General features: G+C 34.2%; 2 protein-coding genes across 3 annotated transcripts; one reads left to right on the top strand and one right to left on the bottom strand.

Moving 5' to 3' along the window:
• Nucleotides 1-463: 463 nt before the first annotated feature.
• Nucleotides 464-16,726, bottom strand: LOC128669263 (gamma-tubulin complex component 2-like). 2 transcript variants are annotated; one of them, XM_053743968.1, is made up of 16 exons: nt 16,574-16,726; nt 16,305-16,475; nt 15,952-16,096; nt 15,338-15,524; nt 14,738-15,033; nt 14,195-14,323; nt 13,879-14,052; nt 13,379-13,556; nt 12,905-13,193; nt 12,243-12,358; nt 11,530-11,701; nt 10,947-11,115; nt 5,476-5,619; nt 4,520-4,597; nt 3,478-3,647; nt 464-3,072 (listed from the first exon to the last, which is right to left on the bottom strand). In XM_053743968.1, the coding sequence occupies exons 1-16, from the start codon at nt 16,642-16,644 to the stop codon at nt 2,985-2,987; spliced, it is 2,577 nt and encodes an 858-aa protein (XP_053599943.1). In that variant the 5' UTR covers nt 16,645-16,726; the 3' UTR covers nt 464-2,984. The 2 variants fall into 2 exon arrangements, with proteins under 2 accessions (XP_053599943.1, XP_053599944.1); XM_053743969.1 differs by lacking the exon at nt 4,520-4,597.
• On the top strand, nt 5,911-10,552 carry LOC128669262 (transient receptor potential cation channel protein painless-like). Its single transcript, XM_053743967.1, has 2 exons — nt 5,911-6,030; nt 7,485-10,552. Exon 2 carries the CDS (start codon nt 7,497-7,499, stop codon nt 10,335-10,337), a length of 2,841 nt encoding a protein of 946 aa, XP_053599942.1. The 5' UTR covers nt 5,911-6,030; nt 7,485-7,496; the 3' UTR covers nt 10,338-10,552.
• Nucleotides 16,727-18,325: the final 1,599 nt, after the last annotated feature.

Below are 18,325 nucleotides of genomic sequence, written 5' to 3'. Positions count from 1 at the left end.
TATTTGTTAATTGACGTCTTTGAAGAAAAGGCTGCGGTGAAGTTTGTTGCGCCGCTTCTTCTTCACCTACGCTTTGGAAGTCGGCAGTAGACTTAGTTTTAGTAATTTTTTGACGTCAATAAGTGATGTATATTTGAATAAAGAATATATATATATATAACATAACATAAATAACATGTATAATTCTTGATATGTCAGGACGCCATATCGAATAAACGACTACTTAATACTTTCAAATTATCCACTACATAAGACCCAAACATTATATATATATATATATATATATATATATATATATATATATATATATATATATATATATATATATATACACCCAGGTCAATCTGAAAAACAGTTTTCCGTTTTGTCCTGACTGGGGATCAAACCCGGGTCAGATTGATGACCATTAATTAGGCTTCAGAGGATCACACAGACCTAACAAGAGAAAAATAAAAAACAGAAATAGTAATTAATTATTTTATTGAAATAAAAAATTGACGATGGCATTTATTTACATCGGTACTGAGATTTAACATTAACATGTATAATTCTTGATATGTCAGGACGCCATATCGAATAAACGACTACTTAATACTTTCAAATTATCCACTACATAAGACCCAAACATTAACATACTCTACATACATATCGCCATTAAGACTTGTGACATTTATAATTTCAACTTTTAGGTGGGTAAATATCAATTCAGAATATTTAATTGAAAGCAAAAAATAATTCTAAACACGGTTAGAACAACTAACAACTTCTAGCAACGTTGTGATGAACAAATATATCGCAACATACTTACTTCTGTGAGATTCGCGCTATATATGTGAGAAATATTCAAATACTAAAGTTATTTTATATGGGGTGAATATAGTAAGTCAAACTAGGGTTGTAAACGAAAAAAAAACGTCGCCTTTTGTCATTTGGTTGGACTTCACAAAAGACACCAATATGACAACAATTTTATCAACAAAGAAGACAAGATTCTAATTTGCTAATATGCCGAAACCATAGGAACTTTACTCCTAGGAAATGACTTAATATTAGCTAAACACAGCCAATCACAACGAATGTAACAAATTATATCAACAACACCAATTAGGTACCTACTAATACAAAATGAGAAAGATTTTTTTGTCAAAGGTATCGACATCATACTCTATATCTTCGAGTTATTCTAACATATCGGAATTATATTTTCAAATGCATGGCATCCATTATCACTAAAATATGGCAAGTTTTTTATTACAGGTCTTGACGCAAAATGTATACCGAATACAAAAAGAATTTTATCTACTCTATAGGGTATTTCGCCCACATATCCTCATCTGAATCTCGCGCAATTCTAAAAAAAAGGTTGACAAACTCAGTTTTTAAGTTGGTTCACATTTTGTGACGTGCGCACAATGCGTCTCATCTCTCTTTATTACTTATGTAATTCTATTAAAACTGGCTGTATGTATATGAAATCTTTTACACATTATTATTTATTATACATTGTATTTGATCGCGGTCTAATTTTATCAAAAATATTGTTATTTTTATATGAATATTAGTGAGTATTTTATTTTTATTAATTGTGCCGATAAATTATAGCGTATACAAAAATACAGGTTCTAATAAATGACTATTGAACGATTTTAAATTTGTACTTAACCGGATAGGATTAATTTCTAATCACAAAACCTGCGTGGATTCGTTTTTATATGACCATTTATATATTTAATTTTCTTCACTAGACTTATCCTCAAAATTATTTTTCGCAAGTACGAGTACGAGAGCATATTATCTATTTAAGCTAAGACTAGTTCACTATATTAATATAACACGACTATTGAGATTTTAATGAGATTTAGGAATTTACACCAGTAAAAGTCAAGTCTTATTATGAAGACGATCACAAAAATTATTTGAGGAATAAACCTGAACATGCAGAAATACTCGTAATTTATTCTATATTGTCAATATCTACTGCATTGACGTTGTTGGGGCAAAATTTCAATCACTGGATATTTCTCACTGTTTCTTTATCTACTATACATTACAGTAATTTTTCTTCATACATGCTAGACAGGCATAGTTAAACTTTTCATATTCTGTGAGATTTCAATGTATAGACAGAGAAAACTATAAACATTGTTGTTGTATATTTTGTTCATACAATAAAATAGCTAGTAATACAAGGACGAATGGGACAGGGCGCTACCGTCTTTTGTCCCACATCGTGTGCCAGCTTTTACAAGGCCAGCCTGCCTCGACCTGTCGGATAGACTTTTGAATAGTTCTATCTTATGTAGCTACACTAACTCTTTATCTATAGTTTCCTTTGTCTGTGTTGCAAATACGAGAATAAATTACATTAAGTAAATTTAATATATATTAAATTTACTCAATGTAATTTAATTCGCATTTATTTAATTTCTATTCTATGAATCTAGTATTCATAGAATATAAATTAAATAAATAGGTTATTCAGAATAATCTTTCACAGATTTACCCATAAACATTGTGGTGCAATTACTAACATCAAAATTAATTGTCAGTTTAAATTACAATCTTGTGTAACCTATTAGAATTTTAGTATCCTATTCTATTGGAATAAATATCGATACTTAACAGGTAAATTGTCTTTATACCAATCGTTTACACTTTTGGAATTCCTTATACCTTTACAACTCGACATTTTTCAACCACTGGAGACCGAAAATAAATGGAAAGCAATACAATAATCTTTTTAACACTAGCCATTACAATATGTATAATTGTAATTAGTATAGCACCTAAGAAAAAAATTTCGGAACATACAATTTCGGCTTTATTTTTTTGATGACAATTTGAAAGGAATAGCAAAAAATTTCACCTTTTTAAATGCGGCAATTTGGCTTGTTACAAAAATCGGCTGTTATCCAGTGGCGGGTGATGTAAAGGCGTGTTCACACTGCCGTGACGAGTTTGGAGCGCGAGCGCGCTGCCCTGTGCTAGGACGAAGCCTTCTTATCTCCCATAATGTTGTCATCGTTGCAGATCATCTCCTTCTGTTTATCGTAGTAGGTGTTGAACTTTAGCCTGTGAAGGACAAATTGTATTCAAAATATACAACTTTAATTAGGTGCGCCCAGATTCGGATTAATTTCTGTAGGAATTTTGAGATATAATACACTATGGGCTATTCCAGGTTGTATTATATTCCACCACCTGCATATATATGGACAAATCACTCGGTCACAAAATAATCGAGACTTGTGTAATGGGATACTAACTCAACGATACTATATTTTATAATCTATACAGATAAACGTCCAAGACGCAGGTCATTCTGAAAAATATAAATTTCTACCTTAATCTGATCGGGGTTCAAAGTCGGGATCTCCCGTGTAGCAGACCGGCATGATTAGGCCAGATGTCGTCAGGAAGAAGATGAGAGAGAGGAGAGTGGACTCTTTGTTACTTAGGTTTGTTGACGAGACCCACCTGGCGGATATATTGAGCAGCTTGTTGGTGTTGTTGTCGCGCGCCATCTGGTCGATGATGGCGAGCACGGACAACAGCGCCGCGGTGAAGCGCAGCCCGTAGCGCGACACGGAGCGCGAGAACGAGTCCGCCGCCGCCAGCGCCGCTGCGGAGCCCCCGCATCCCGCGCCCTGGACACAGTTCGCCACTTGGATTCATAATCCCACTTCCCACTGATTTGGTAGAGGTAGCTGATACCGTGGATTAACAAATAGGATACTTTTTGGGAATTTCGCGGGTTTGGTCAAATAGATTGACTTTCAGCAATCGCGCTATATAAAGTAAATGGCGTTACTGTGCATAAAAATGTAAGTGTTTTTAGAATTACGCGGGTAACACCGCGGCGTGCAGCTAGTAAATACATAAACAAATCATTTTATTGTAGTATATGACATAAGAATAGTATTAACCGATTTTTCACAATTTTCTGACCTAATCGAATCAGAATCAGAATCTAAAACGATCTATATAACGATGCTTTGTACAGCCATCCATCCCTTTTCACCCGAGTGGTTTTACGAATACATTACAATACTTACAATAAGTTTATTAGTCACATTCAAATAACCTAAGATGTAAACAATATGAAAACTACACATTTTATTATACAGAAAAAAATAGTATCACACTCACCGTATAATTCTAAAACAGAAAAGTCATGAAAAAAATTGTTACACAAGCATGAATGATTTTTGTGATGTTGGTTTGTACCTTCACAAATACTACATGGAAGCGTTACGTGTACACAATGATTTCGATTGAACTATTCTAATGTACATACGGCCTAAAATAACGTCATTTCATGTTTGAAAAAGATCATCCAATCAATAATTTGAATATGAAATTAATAAAATAGTATTTTGTGATTGGTTGAAATTTTACAAATCACAGAGCATTGTTACAATAATGCCGTTTATACATTAGACGTAAGTGATAATTTAGTGATTGATAGTGCCTTCAGAGTACTCGGGTGCTCTAGTGATACTTCTTCTTGTCTAGGTACCTCGCTATAGTCTGAACTGTCATACGTTGATCCAAGCATACTGTTAAGCTCTGCGTCCACGAAGTACTTGTGCATCTCCTTTTGCCAATTAACGTGTTTTGGTAGCGTTAAAAGAAAATACAAAATTAAATTACGATTAGAAATAATATTACATATAAATCATATACAATAAGTTGCAGTATTATTATAAATATAGCGTCGTAAATAAATAAAAAAGCTGAAAATTAATTTGTCACGTGACGCAGCCGATATAAAGTGTTTCCATAAAAATAATAGCAATAGATATATGTAAGTATATAAAGGTTCCCTCCACCGGAAAATAGTCTACAATGGAACAATGAGGACATTATAACGAAAATTAAAAATTTCTAATGTACTTGCATAAAATTTTGAAAAATCCTTATAAAAAGTAATGATGAAAATATACAACAATAATAATGACTAGTACATTTTCAAATGAGAACAAAACTTGATTGTTTCAAAATTATCATTCCACTCTCATTTGAACGACATATTAATAAAAGGGATCGGAAATACAACATATATCATGCTTGGACTGTGAGCTAGACTGAAGTCAACACAATTTCTTCTAAACAAAAATATATTTGATTAAATATACACCTAATAAATATATACCTATCTTTATCAAATAGTAAAATAAAGGAAAAGGGTCACCTCGTTCCCTCCGTCCTCCTTATTTTACTACATCTGAGCGGTGCTGTATGGGTTGTGTAACCAAGTTCTAACAAATAATAGCATTTAAAAATTGTGGACATATGCATAACTTCGAAACAAATCTTCGGAATAAGGAAATGAACTAAAAAATGTACGAAATATACGCGAATAAATCATATTGGCTGTTAAGATACATCTCTCTTCTGTCCTCAGAGCTTTCTTTTCAGTGATTTAATTATTCCAAGATGTTGATATGCTGGTAACATTGAATAATCGAATACCTGTATAAAAGTGCAGAACTGCACACAGACAAGACAGAGCGCGGTGACTGCCTTCAGAAGCTGGGACCTGGTGAGCATGCAGTCGCCGAGGCAGGACTCTAGGAAGTCGTTGTGACGCTCCAACACTTCGTCTACGTTGTTCACCTGGAAATGACGTCACAAAAAAAATTCCAGCGATAAAAATTACTCTTAGGGGTTTTGTTTCGTAAATATCAATAGTAGTTATTATTGCACGTAAATTAGAATAGCAAAAGTAAGTATCATGAACGAAATCGTATAAAGTTGTAGGAAGAAAATACAATTTTGTTTCTTTTTCGAGATGTATAAATGAAAAGTTTATGTTTGGGATCATAAATCCACACAACACGGTCAACATATGATCGTATTAATTACGATTATGAAGGATCCGTGCGACCATGACCTGCTCCTTCCAGACTTGCGTCCGCGCACCGCCTCACTTCAAGCGACGCTCGCGCAGCCGAATGGTTGCCGCTCCACCAATACTGAATAGTGAACCAGTGCTTGTGTACGTGTGAAACTGTTTCTGATATCCAGGTACGCCTGTAGCGTATTTATATGGGATATTGGTATTTATTTGTGTTAATATAGTAAACATGTACGTCATTGCCGAAATTCTTGCATAAAGGACCTAATTAAGTACATATAGAGGATTTGAAATTATAAATAAAAATTTCGGGAACTCGGGATAATCGATAATACTCGTATATAGTGTTAAATCTTTCTACTTTCGATTGGGTCACTCTGGGTAGGTACTACATGGGTGTGTATGTGTTTTATACGAAAATTAAAAATAAATATAAAGATAATACATAAATGAATGTTAGTGAAATTATGTTAAATGCAGTAAAGCGTGAAGACCTCAGTAAGATAAATAATAAACGTTTGATTTTCCAAACAGTGTTACACATTTACCTACTTACCAAAATAATTTTGAATTCTCTCTAGCTCTTACTATATTTTTTTCAGAATATATAGAAATTACTTTTTATAGACGTAGAAAATAAATAAAATATGAAATAATAGATATGAAAGCAAGAGAAAAAATGTGGAAAAAAATGACAAAAAAGTGGGGCGTCACATCTTATGCCGGTTCCACACTGTCGTTGAACAGTTTGCCAAACTTTGGCGGATTCTGATTACACTGCTGGTTTTTCATTGCGGTAAATAAAAACACTCATACTAAGTACGCAATGTTCATGCAGTCGCGTCGGCATGAGTGTCTGAGTTCGGCGACAATGTGGAGCTGGCATTAAACATGTAATTAGGTATTCAAAATGTATACATATTGTATGATCAAGGTCGAGGGCAGTGACGTCATCTTTATTATGATACTATAGGACATGTAGACTGGTTAGGCCATCCGTTCGTACATATGCCAACGGAAGCTTTATTAGTGTTAGTGCAATTGTAATTGATTAAGTGGACATGCGTGGATGACAGTATTCTGTGTCAGTGACATGGCTAGTAACAAAAGTAATGACCGCATTAGAAATAATAAATAACTACACATAGTTATCAACTATATGATTTAGACCGATCGATGAAGATCCCAAACACCTAAACCTATTTACATATTTTTACTTTCGAAAAATTAAATAAAAATAGGAATATTCAAGCTCTCCATGATATTTTCATCAAAATGATAAAACAACCACATCCCCAAAATTAAATAATAATAATAAATAGATTAATAGATACTGATGAACGCTTACTAGATGACCAATGGCTGTTTTTCCCGAGTGTTTAAACTATCGTTTAGCGTTTCTAGTTCAATAAAAATGTTGATTTCATTATCTTCTGGGCTTAGAAGTATGTATTCTGACATTTTAAGAAAATACTGTTATGTCCATTACATAAAAATGCAAGATATTTGTTACTATTTAAAATCAATTGAAAAATAACAGCAGTCAGGGATTTTGTACTCGAGAACAACAATTTTAATTAAAAAATTGTGCTCCAAATAAAATCGTTATTTACACTCATTCCAGCCAGTGTGAGACATGACGCGGGACAGTTACGAGATGAACTCCAATCGACTGTCGCGGGGCGGTTCCCTCTTCGGGGCAGATCCGCAAGTACAACTGAGGACCGCACTTCGCACGAACGATTTCTTGACGTTCAAGAAACTCATCAACGACGTTGACCTCGAATATGTTTATCAGTATCCAGACTACAAAACCTGTCTCGAAATAGCAGTGTCTGAACCAAACAAACAAAATTTCGTCAAGCTGTTACTGCAACATCAGGTGCAAGTGAACAATATCAACGAAACCCATGGTGCCGCGCCGATTCATTTCGCCGTTGACAGTGGCAACATTGAAGCTTTAAAATTGCTACTAGAAGATGACAGAATTGACGTAAATAACAAATCCAAGGGAAATACAGCATTGCTGAAGGCAATAAAGAAGATAGAAGATTTGGACGACCGAGATCGGGAATTGGAGTTATATGAAGATGTGGTGGAACTGCTTGTGAAAGCAGGATGCAACGTAAACTCACCCGATTTAAAAGGAATTACTCCCATTTATTCAGCTGCGAAGCAAGGATTGGAGAGAGTAATTACGTTCATTTTGGACTATTCAAAAGATCCAATTGATTTAGATACATACAAAGACAGAAAAGGCAAAACTGCACGTCATTTCTTAAAAGAAGCATTTCCTTATCTTTTGACAAAAGTTGATGCTAATGCAGAATCAATTGAAACGATTGATAATGATAAATTATTTTACTATCTTAGCAGACATGAAGAAGAAAATTTCATACGTGATTTTAGAAAACTGGTCAGTAAAAATGAACACATATCAGCGTTAACATCCCACAATGGTATATATACTATGTTGCAAATGTCTGTTGAAAAGGGATTTGAAAAAGTAGTAGAAACATTACTTAATTGTGGAGCAGATCCGAATGTAACATTTTCAGGGAACAGTAGCCGCCCAGTGACTATCGCTTGTCAAAATGGATTTTCCAAAATTCTCAAAATGTTCATAGAAAATGATTCAACATTGTTTGATCCCGACAATAGAGAGACACTAATCCAAACAACTCTAAAAGGAATGAGAACTTATTATAAAAATCCGAAGGCAGATTTTAAAGAGTGTGTGGAACTGTTATTAAAAAATCCCAAAATTAACATCGACGTCAACCATCAGGATATCAAAAATAACACAGCCTTACATTACGCCGCCAGAAATGGAGACAGTGATACAGTTTTAGAGTTATTGAGGAAAGGAGCTTGCATTGGTTTAAGAAATAATTTCAATGAGCCGCCATTAGCAGACATCAATGCCAAAACTCTGGAGACGTATTTAGATGAGTGTATCACATCAAATGATGAACGACCGAGCGATGACGACTATGAAATTCATATGAAATATAGCTTCTTGGTTTACCCAAATAACTCATTCGAAAATGAAATAAATACTACATTAATTAAAACATCTAACAATAACGTCAAGGAGTACGACGCTGTTCTTGCGCCAGAAACAGACGCTTTGCTGTATATGACACGATGTGAGGAATTAAAGCCGCTTTTAAAACATCCTGTTATTACAAGCTTCCTGTATCTCAAATGGCAAAGAATAAGTTGCTTGTTTTATGGACATATCACATTTTACTCTCTTTTTTGGCTATCTCTCATTCTATACATTATATTAGGTTATGGCATCGAGAAAAAGCAATCAGAATCTATTGAAATGCTGAATGTCGTTACTCATATCGGTGCTATTATTGGCCTCATAGTCTTAGTTATTCGTGAACTTTTTCAACTACTAGTGTCTCCTACTAGATACTTGCAGAGTATAGAAAACTGGATGGAATTAGCGCTTATATTTGTGACTATATGGATAGTGTGCTACGACTCAGCTCAGGAGTCAACCAAACAACAATTATCAGCTGTAGCTATTTTATTATCATCTGCTGAATTGGTTCTACTAATTGGTCAATTTCCAACACTATCAACAAACATTGTAATGCTGAAAACTGTATCGTGGAACTTCTTTAAGTTTTTATTGTGGTACTGCATTCTGATCATTGCGTTCGCGCTAAGTTTTTATACTTTATTCAGACAAGTGATTATAGAAGACCAAAAAGCGCCTAATCCAAACGAAACGGGCAAAGACGAAGAAGAGGAAGACTTTTTCGAAGATCCTGGAAGATCTCTATTTAAAACAATAGTGATGTTGACAGGAGAATTCGATGCAGGCTCTATAAAGTTTAGCACATTCCCAGTAACAAGTCACATTATATTTATTGTGTTCGTGTTCATGATTCCTATAGTACTTTTTAATTTGCTTAACGGTTTGGCTGTCAGCGATACCCAAGCTATCAGAGCCGATGCCGAATTGGTCGGTCACATTTCGCGAATCAAACTAATATCTTATTTGGAGAGTGTATTATTAGGTAATTCTATTACCGAATATACTCAACGATCTCGGTGTTGGTCATGTATGCCTTTAAATTGGCAGAATTTCTACTTTATAAAACCTAAAACTTTATGTTTGAAGCCATTTGCAAAACGTATAACTATGTTCCCTCACTTTTTGCCACTGTACAAGATACTAGTGAAGCCAAACCAGGACAACAAAATTGTGATACCTGAACTAGAGACAGCAAGAAAGTTTGGTGATGATTACGAGGATATTGAAAGCGGCCAATGTTGCTATGAACGCTGTCAACATTACAGATTGGAGCGCACTGTAGTGAATAATGCAAAGTTTGTCATCAGCAAGAGAACAAAAGTGTCGGAATATGACGAAATGAAACAGTTTGTCAAATCGGAAATTGACAGCATGAAAGAAAAAGTGCAAAAAATATTAGAGCTGTTAGAATCGAAGTACTAATGTTCCCATTTTGCATTTTTAATTTTGCGTTGTGTTGTTATTACTAATTACATTCAGTACTTTGCATTTAAATATTGTAGGTAACACTATCCAATCGAGTATGATGTGAGATGTTAAAAAGATATTTCTTTAATTTAAGAATTAATATTTACCAATCGCTTTCCGTCTCCATTTATATTATAATTATTGCGACAAAATAAATGTGTTTTACAAAGTGTTTTATCTCATTAGACAGCTTAAATTTTGTTGGATTTTACATTTATGTATTTACGAGTACTTTTGATACCCTATTGGGGTTCAACTTCAGCTTCGCACTATGTTGAAATGTGGGCTTTTGCCCACCCATGTATCTTTAGGGTAAGGTAGGTAAAGATACGGAACTCAATGATTTAATTATGAAATACTCATATATATTCTTTTCATAGTGCAATCACAAAACATGACCATTTACATCCCATATTTCGCAACTTCATAAAAGAATAATAAAAGTGAATTTTACAGAACCCTCAATGCGCGAGGCACTCGCTCTTGAGCAGTTTTTTTGTTATAAAAACTATCAGCGAGGCATCTCCTCATTGGTCCACATTATTTCCTGAAAGAAACACGAACCTTGTCGAGGCTCTGTATGAGCTGGCACCACGAGGGTTCGATGACCTCGACACACATGTAGTACTGCAGATGCTGGATGCAGCTCAGCATGCGCTGGCGCAGAGCGAACGCGTCCGCGTACTGGCGCGCCTCGGAGAAACGCTTCACCACCTTATTGTACAGCCACACTCTAAAACAACCCATAATATTATAAATGTGAAAGTTTGTTTGTCCTTATTTCAAATCAAAAATACTCCAGCTCAAAAATATTTTTGAGCTGGAGTATTTAGAGTTACTTTTTGTCGCCACTAATAGTAATAGTTATTTCGACCGTATCACATCATACGGGGTGGGTCGTAGAATGAGGGTATTGAAATATTTCAGGTAAATATTTAGAGAATGTTTATTACTATACAGGTATCCATATAACGTGTCTAAGAGGGAGCTAGTGTTTTTCGCAATTAATCACGGTCGCATTTACAAAATTATATCATTTTTCAAAAATATTTTTTCTTTTCAGTATGATCAATTTCAGTCACTTTTACAGTTTGTAACTTCAAATATAAGAGAAAGAGACTAAACACAATATCCAAGGTGATTTGACCTGCACAGCAGTCTCTCGACGTGTTTGCAGTAGAACAGATGGCGGAAGATCATCTGGTAGCAGGCGATGGCCTTGTGGTTGAGTATGAGCGACACGGGCCACTTCACCTCCATCCCGAACGAGAACGTCTCGATGCCGGTCAGCGGGGGACACTCTTTGTTTTGTTTGTACTCTGAAACAATACAACATTTTATACGTGTATATTTACCTATAATATGCCTGTCACTATCGCACTTTATAATATTTCACAGTGAGAGAAAGAGATAAAACTTGATTGAGATTTTATTCTTAAAATTGTTGACGGTGCAGTGAAAAAAACCTCATTGAGTTTGTTCTAGTCTCGTACTACACGATCAGGTAGTTTTTTTATATGACGGAGTGTTAACTTTATTGTCATTTTAGATACTGTATTGTCGGTAAAACAGCTCGTATTACAAAATGGTACTCATTGGCAAAGTGACTTATAATAAATGACACTTGTTCTCGCCGTTTGTTATTTATAAAACGGACGTACAAGCGCTATAGTGACTCAGTCTTAGCTTTGGTGTCGTACGGTGTGGTCGTGTTGGTTCGTTCTTTTTTCTTTGTGATTATATGTGAAGTGGTTGTGTGGTCAATACTTTACTTTTGTCACCAACATCTAGTAGTTTTTTCAATTTAATATAGTTTAATTAAATTAAAAATATTTAAAATACTGAACAGTATTTTCTCACCTTTCTCTTCCTCTGTCTCAATGGACAAAATTTTGAACATTTGGAATTGTAAATCGTAGGGCAATAGCTCTACCCTCATATCTTCATTGTACGGATCGTGACTAGCTGCCGACAATCTGAAATTATATTTATCATTGATGTTAATCCAATTATAACTACTAGCACAGTATTACCTCTTTTATAGGTCGCATCGGCAATTTTCGATGGCGCAGAATATTTCAACCTCATAATTATACATTATAATTATATATTCTCGTGAATATATAATTATAATTATATATTCTCGTGAATATATATTATTTAATTATAATTGCATAAGATTTGAAATGCGAAAGCAACAGTACTCATGCAATCTCGATCATAAAACTTATACTCGAGAGTAGTTAGAGTAATGGACGCATGTACTCCTAACATAAACCGACTGCTGTGACGACGCGACGTTCTAGCGAATTCCAAACATGGCCCGAACGCATCAGCCAATAATGGACGCGCATTTACGCGGCGCGGTTTGATTGGTTGAAATATTTTCGGTGCACGCCTAAATTTGAGAACTGTACTAATATCAAATTGACAAGTGAAACTTAGCTTTACTATATGCGTTTTTTCAATGGACTAAGTTTTCTATATGAATATAGGGCATAATAAAACTGACAATATATTACCTCAAACAAAGTCCCAATAAAGACTCCAGCTTCGACGGTATAATATCATCTATTTTCTTCGACAACTCTTGTTCCGTGGCATCCATAAACTGCACAATAAAGTCTCCCTGGCTCATCAGAAAGTAGTTTTTGACAGATTTCAACCGCCCCATGAGATCATACTCCTTCAACAGTAACTCTAGTAGAGATTTGCTGGCGTATGCATACGCCTTTTGTATTATGGCACCGTAGTTTTGTTCCCGAAGCGAGTACTTTATTTCTTCTGTATTTGTTTTTGATATTGATTTACCTAAAAAAATATTGTAATTAGGATTACACCGCATTCATATATATTTAGTATTAGGTAAGGTATTAGCTTTTTCGCGTTGTTTCGCCGTTAATTAGTATCTTTTATCTCGTCAATATAGTTGTCTTTGACACCATCAATCCAATACTCTTTATAACAGCGTAAGTAAAAAAAAAACCATGACGTACCACACTGGCTGATAACGTTAAGGTACTTCCCGGTCCGCAGGATGATGTCCGTGAACTTGTCCAGGAACCGGGGCACGCGGTCCTTCTGCCCGCTGTAGCGCTTCTCCCAGTAGTCCGCGGAGTAGTCCACCGGCAGCTCCTCCTTGTTGATCAGCTCGTTGTCCTCGATCATGAACTCCTGGGACAAAAAAAATATTTACAAACAGGGGTACAATGGGCCCATATACTAAGACTTCGCTGTCCGTCTGTCATCATGCTGTATGTATGTGTATGTAGTTAGAAGTTGAAATTTTCACAGATAAGGATATATTTACTACAAAAAATATACAGATGTTTTTCGGCGGTTCTGGTTATGCCTATTTCTGTTTGTGTCCATCAGGCCTGGTATACTAGCTTAAACTTTAGTGGACCTTATTGATTGTTTTCCATTTATTTATTCTCAAAATGTAAGTTTCAAATTTTACCTTTATGTATTTTGAATTAAATAACAAAATATTTACCTGAAACGGATCCACAATGGTTCCTTTATGTATCCATTGGTCTAAGATGGCGAGGTACGGTCGGCTAGCCCTCTCAGTTAGGAATAGTGATATTTCTTGAGCTCTTGCGTCGCCCATCAGAGTATTAGTTTTATCATGCAGGACCGTCAAAACTGCGCCTCCACGAAGTTCGCTCTGTAATGGTAAAATTATCAGCCTCTTTAATAGTCAGAACATAAAATCGACCATTTTGGGATGAAAAAAAGTATCCTTGATATTCCTACGAAAGCGTAAACTCCGGAGCTTAGCTAGTTTATTTAAAAATAATTTGGTTTACCTTTCCAATATTAGTGACTATAGCGGCAAGAACTTGCATGGTGTGCATGGTAGGCAACACAAAGTACCACAGCTTCTGTAGTGATAGCGCCCCTGATATATGCTCAGTTTCCAATTGAGCTATCATTGTCTGAAAAATAATGGTTGTATATTATTATTAATCATATAATAAACGAATAAAGGGTTTTTAGATTTAGAAAATTGTATTGTATCATCTTGTGATGTACGTCAAGTGTTAATCATCATAAGGCACATACCTCATTGGCATCATAAGGTATATTTTTATACTAATATTGTAAAGAAAGGTTTGTATTCGTTTATAATACATATACTCAATAATCACTATACCGTAGGCTTTATTTACCACACACAAGTTCAATGCTAGAAAATACAATCTTATAAAATACACCCTAGGCATAATTTTAAGTAAAGTTTATATTTGTCGTCTTAAATTCTTGTGTAGTTTTAAAGATCTAAGCATACATAGGGACAGACAGAGGAAAGTGACTTTGTTTTACACCATTTAAACAATATGTCAACTTACATAGTAATCCTTTAACAGTATTTCAATGGCTGCAACCAATGCATGTAGTACTTGACCTGACCACATATCACAGTTCTCGAGAAACCGTCTCACTATGGAGTAATTTGAAGCAAGTGGCAGCATTTGTTGAATGATTTGCTTTAAAGCATCGTCTAAATCTTCAGAAATTGTGAAAGACCGTGGATCAAAGATATCTTTCACAGGTTGGTGAGTGATGAAATTCCCAGGGATTCCAGAAAACAAATAAAGGAGTTCATCTATCATGATGTTCTCTTGAGAATCTACAGGTATACCCACTGAAACAAAAACCAACAAATGCCTTTTATCCCATGCTATAAACTTCTTTTGACTGTGCTAATTAAATGATTTCACAGAACTAATTTTCTTTTTACGTTAATCAAAGAAACCAAAAACAAAATTAATATTTTGATATAAGTATACCTATATTTTACCTAATTATTGTTAAATGTTGAACTGAAAAGTAGGGATTTTCTCAGAAATGGGTTGTATTGTAGCTTTTCATATTCATTTTCGAAAACGAGAAAATTATGCATTTATATGCACAAAACGAAATTATGTAATATTAATATTTGTACTTACCAAGGTTGCCAATTATGGGTAAAGGTTCTTTAGGAAAGTCCCAAGACATAGCTGGATGCTCTTTTTGCCAATTGGGCAAATCCAAACTGTTAAACCAATTTGGCCGAATCTTGGATTCTTTTTCTTCAAATGACTTCATTACAAGCTTTTTGCTCTCATCAACAGCTTTTAGCAATTTGTCTTTAATCTGTAATATTTAGTTAACAAAGATGACAACTGATGATTATATCTAAACATATGTCATTTCAATCTACACTAATATTATAAAGAGGAAGGGTTTGCAGGTTTGTTTGTAAGGGGTAATCTTCGGAATCACTCAATAGATTTCCAAAATTTTATCACCAATATAATTTGTTCCAGAATTCCTGAATGATATAGGGTACTTTTTGTCAATAATCAACTACAGGACATAGCTTTGTTACTAATCTTGTATGGAATCAGGAATGGATTTAATTAAAAAATTATAAAAATGCATAAAAATACAATAATTTTATTTGAGGCCATATTTAGAGAACTTTATTATGCATCTTATACAGCAGTCAGTGGTCATTGTAGACAATTTTTTTTGTATAAGATAGTGACTAAAGGATTTTTAAGTAGGTAAACCAAATTACCTGTGGGAGATCATCTTTGGTAATTTGATGTTTGTTGTCACCCAATATTGGCTTTGGAGCAACTTTAGGTTTAGTGATTTTAGACTTCTTGTCATCATACACTAACTTATAGAATAACAGTATGATGTCATGTAGATTGTCGATACTGAAAAATAATTTTACATTTTCTTGGTATTTATTTGAATTGTAAATCAGCATCTAAACTGGTGAAAGAACTGCCGTAACAATTGAAAAAATAAATAACTTCTTAATCTCAGCCTAGTTTAGAGAGTAAATTATATTTTAGTTATGCTTGGCAAAAATAAATTGGTTAATAAAATTATTATGAAAATACATGATATATTTCGACTTACTTGCGGTTCTTCAAATCTTCATACTTTTTCAGGAACGCTTTGGCATTTGCTGCCTTTAGCGCCAATCTTTGAGCATACTCATTCGCTTGTTTGGATGTGAGATTGCTGTTGCCGTAGTTGGCATCATTTTGCATGTAATCCAATACTGTATCTACTTCCAAACTACATATTCTGAAATATCATAATTAGCACGATAAACATTTATTAAAACCAATTAAATAAGACATACAACATCTTGTTACGTTATGATTTCGTGGATTTTTATTTACCCAAGAGCATCAAGTATTTCCTTGATGGTACTTTGCATTTTATCCCGTGGTAAAATCCAGTTTTGAAACATTTATTCACTAAAATCATAAAAAATATTTGAAAAACCCTTTTGTAGAAAGATTCATCTGTGTTTGTGACATGAATGACATGAGTTCCGTATTCAGTTGAGACAGTTGACATTTCTGACAGTGGACAGTTTATTTCAAAGACTTTTTTGTTTTATTTATGACGAAAGGCAAAGAAATCAAACAAAAAAAAAAACTAAAGACAACGCGTTAGTAGAGTAGCCAAGCCAAATGAGATGAGAGATCATTTTCATATAAATACTACGATTCCCAGGCATGGAATTAGTAGGTAAAGTATTTACTAAATCCATTCTCCCAGGCACACGACATGAGTGTACTTTAAATTTGTCGACACGAAAAATTTAAAGTGTAGAGTTTTCTCTATATCTACAGATAAAAATGATTTGATTACATGGACTTAGTAGGTACTCCGTCGAAGTATTTATATGAAATCCATGTTTAATAGGGAGTATTACTACACAATTATCCCGCCAGAGTAGCACTGTATGTTAGGTGCACAAAAGCTTTGCCGCCTTTTGCTATGTCGATTAAAACGTTTATTTTAGAGTACTTTATTAATCCTTTCATTATGTAAGCACTCGTTTGTGAAAATATCTAACGATGTAGCATATTCTGGTGCCGAAATATTTGGGAAAAATCGCCTTCCATACGATAAAAAAACTTCGGAAACTATGAAATACGCGTCACGCTGTTAAATTTTCAAGCCAGTTATCGGTCGAAAAGTAGCTCACGCATGAAGACTTATTAAAATATGGATTTCATACACAGGTAAGATCTTCAGTCAAAATCAAGTTTATATCAGTTTATGACCACAGTTGACCAAATAATGCAGAACATAACCTAAAATAGTGTTATTATTTTCAGGATAATCCACTAAATACTTTTTTTTTCTTTTAGACTCGCGCCACGATTGCGTAGAAGGTATTTTTGGTCGTAAATCTGCAACAATATTGAAAATTGGCGCTTTTTGCCTCCATTGGCAATGTTTGTGTACCTTAGTTGTGTACCAGTAGCGCCATCTATTAATTTAATGGTTTTAAAAAACCTGCGACTACACAGTCATCGGAAAGCGACTTTGTTTTACAATATTACCTATGTATTTTATACTATGTAGGTACTGAGTTATTGTACATAATATAGGTAACTACGTATATGTATTTGCAATAAGTACCTAGTACTTACTTTAACTTTTAGGTAATTTAATAATCCCAATCCTAACTATTCCAACTAATATAATAATTGCGAAAGTAAGTTTGTTTGTTTGTTACTTCTTCACGCGCTACTCAACCAATCTTCTTGAATTTTTAATAATGAGTTAACCCTATTATAAGTTATATTTTATTATGAGTGGCTCCAAATATAATAACACTAGATAGCGCTGTGTGTATTTGAAAGTGGCGCTATGGATATTTTAATCTAACAAAGTAGAACCTAGAAGTAGGTGAATCACTAACACTACACTAGGAATATTGTAGGTAACAATCTAAGTACAATATGTAGGCCCTATATTAATTTGAAGTACCTATTATAAGAATTTGATACCTATAAGTAGGTAGGTACTAGCTTAATCCGATTTTTGTGTTATAAATGCTAAACCAAACAAAACAGTCAAAAATTACATAAAAGCAGTTTCTCACCGTTGATATTGTGTATTGAACTTTTTTT

The sequence above is a fragment of the Plodia interpunctella genome, chromosome 4, assembly GCF_027563975.2.
Source record: "Plodia interpunctella isolate USDA-ARS_2022_Savannah chromosome 4, ilPloInte3.2, whole genome shotgun sequence".
Classification (NCBI taxonomy): domain Eukaryota; kingdom Metazoa; phylum Arthropoda; class Insecta; order Lepidoptera; family Pyralidae; genus Plodia; species Plodia interpunctella.
Note: the sequence above shows the minus strand (reverse complement) of the source record. Positions and strands in the feature narration are given on the sequence as shown.

What these genes read in the sequence shown, in the direction of transcription:
- LOC128669263 (XM_053743968.1), bottom strand. Translation starts at nt 16,644, where the DNA reads ATGTTTCAAAACTGGATTTTACCACGGGATAAAATGCAAAGTACCATC. An exon ending in GAAATACTTGATGCTCTTGG is followed by an intron (nt 16,476 to 16,573) that starts GTAAATAAAAAT and finishes ATGATATTTCAG; the next exon opens with AATATGTAGTTTGGAAGTAG. An exon ending in ACCCATAATTGGCAACCTTG is followed by an intron (nt 15,034 to 15,337) that starts GTAAGTACAAAT and finishes TTTTTGTTTCAG; the next exon opens with TGGGTATACCTGTAGATTCT.
- LOC128669262 (XM_053743967.1), top strand. Translation starts at nt 7,497, where the DNA reads ATGACGCGGGACAGTTACGAGATGAACTCCAATCGACTGTCGCGGGGC.